A 1,328-nucleotide genomic window follows, 5' to 3' on the forward strand; every position below is an offset into this window, starting at 1 on the left:
CGCAACCTGAGCCCTCCATCACCTGGAGCGCCAACGGGACGGTGAGGCCTGGCGCGGGGACGGGACAGGGACCTCTCCCGTGCTGGGGATGTGGCCTAGCTGGGGCCACATGCATGCCCCTCACTCTTGCTGTGCCCCCTTGCAGGTGCAAAACCGCACGGAGAACTACAGCATGGTCAGCAACCTGACGGTGCAGGTCACCAGCAAACTGCTGCGCTCGGGCATCACCTGCACGGCCACCAACTACCTGGGCGTGGCCTCGCGCCACATCCAGCTGGAGCGCAGTGAGTGGACCGATGTGGGCCTTGGGGCTCCCCCACCCCGCTCTCACTGTTTCTTCAAAGCAAAGGCAGCGACTTTCTCCATTGGGTTTATGTCGAAGTAGCCAGACCCGCTCAGCGAGAGGCGAGAGCCTGCGGCTGCAGCAGAGCTGGTCCTGCTCTCGGGAGCACCGGGGTCCCCTGCCAAAAGCTCCCGTCCGTCCTCCAGCCCTGCCATGGGGATTAGTTACCCAGCTGCTGCATGCAGTGGCCTCAGGACCCCGCAAAGGCCAAGGGCCGACAGCCCCGGCCCCCGCACACCAACCGGCTCGGCTGCCCTTGCTGGGCACGCTGCCGTCTGCTCAGAAACAGCCTCGGCGCCGAGTCTCGCTGGACCCTCCACAAGGACTCGGCTGTGGGGCCCTCGGGCTGCACCCACGTCCCACTTCCTCGGTCGAAGGACGCGCCGCAGCCCTGGCACCGTGCTTGCATGCGCGGCTATGTGCATCCCCCCTCACCCTGGGGAGGGCATTTTGCTCAACCCTCGTGGCTGCACTGCAGCGTTTTCTCCAGGCCACAGTCTCTTGGCACCCATCTGCCACCTCTCTGAGCTTGCGCCTTGTCTCGTTACAGGGATGACACCAACAATGCCAACAACGACAACGCCCGCGGGCAATGCGACCGGTAAGTGCTGCCCCCGCCGTCGTGGCCCCAGAAATCAGCACTCCTCCCCGGAGGGAGGGGAGGGGAGGAAGGGGTGCCCCTACAGTGGTCCCCAGGGGGGCAGGGAGGGAACAGCACGGCAGGTGCCACGGGCTCAGCTCTTTCCTGGGCTCAGCTCGCTCTCTCCATCCTTTAACGCTGGCCCAGTGGAGACCATCAAGAAAGGTCAGTGACTGGATGCACCGCTGGCTCCTGCTGCTTCCCTGCAAGCCCCTTCCCCTCCCCTGCTCCTCCACCATGGGGCCCAGTCCCCCCCTCTGCCTGGGGCAGGGTCTTGTCTTCGGCAGCCCCCCGCCGCAGGCCCTTCTCGGTCTCTGCTGTGAGCACCCAGAGCCAGTGGGAGGC

The 1,328-nt window shown here is 65.9% G+C and overlaps 1 protein-coding gene across 1 annotated transcript in view; it reads left to right on the forward strand.

Annotated features, from left to right (window-relative positions):
- MCAM (melanoma cell adhesion molecule) overlaps positions 1-1,328 on the forward strand; it is a 36,541-nt gene that overhangs the window by 31,529 nt on the left and 3,684 nt on the right. Inside the window, exons 13-15 of the mRNA XM_019547078.1 lie at positions 146-284; positions 894-944; positions 1,131-1,148. Of these exons, the coding sequence (XP_019402623.1) occupies positions 146-284; positions 894-944; positions 1,131-1,148 (208 nt within the window). The remainder of the gene's footprint in view (positions 1-145; positions 285-893; positions 945-1,130; positions 1,149-1,328) is intronic.

This window comes from Crocodylus porosus, unplaced genomic scaffold (assembly GCF_001723895.1).
Source record: "Crocodylus porosus isolate Cpor-Errol unplaced genomic scaffold, CroPor_comp1, whole genome shotgun sequence".
NCBI lineage: Eukaryota > Metazoa > Chordata > Crocodylia > Crocodylidae > Crocodylus > Crocodylus porosus.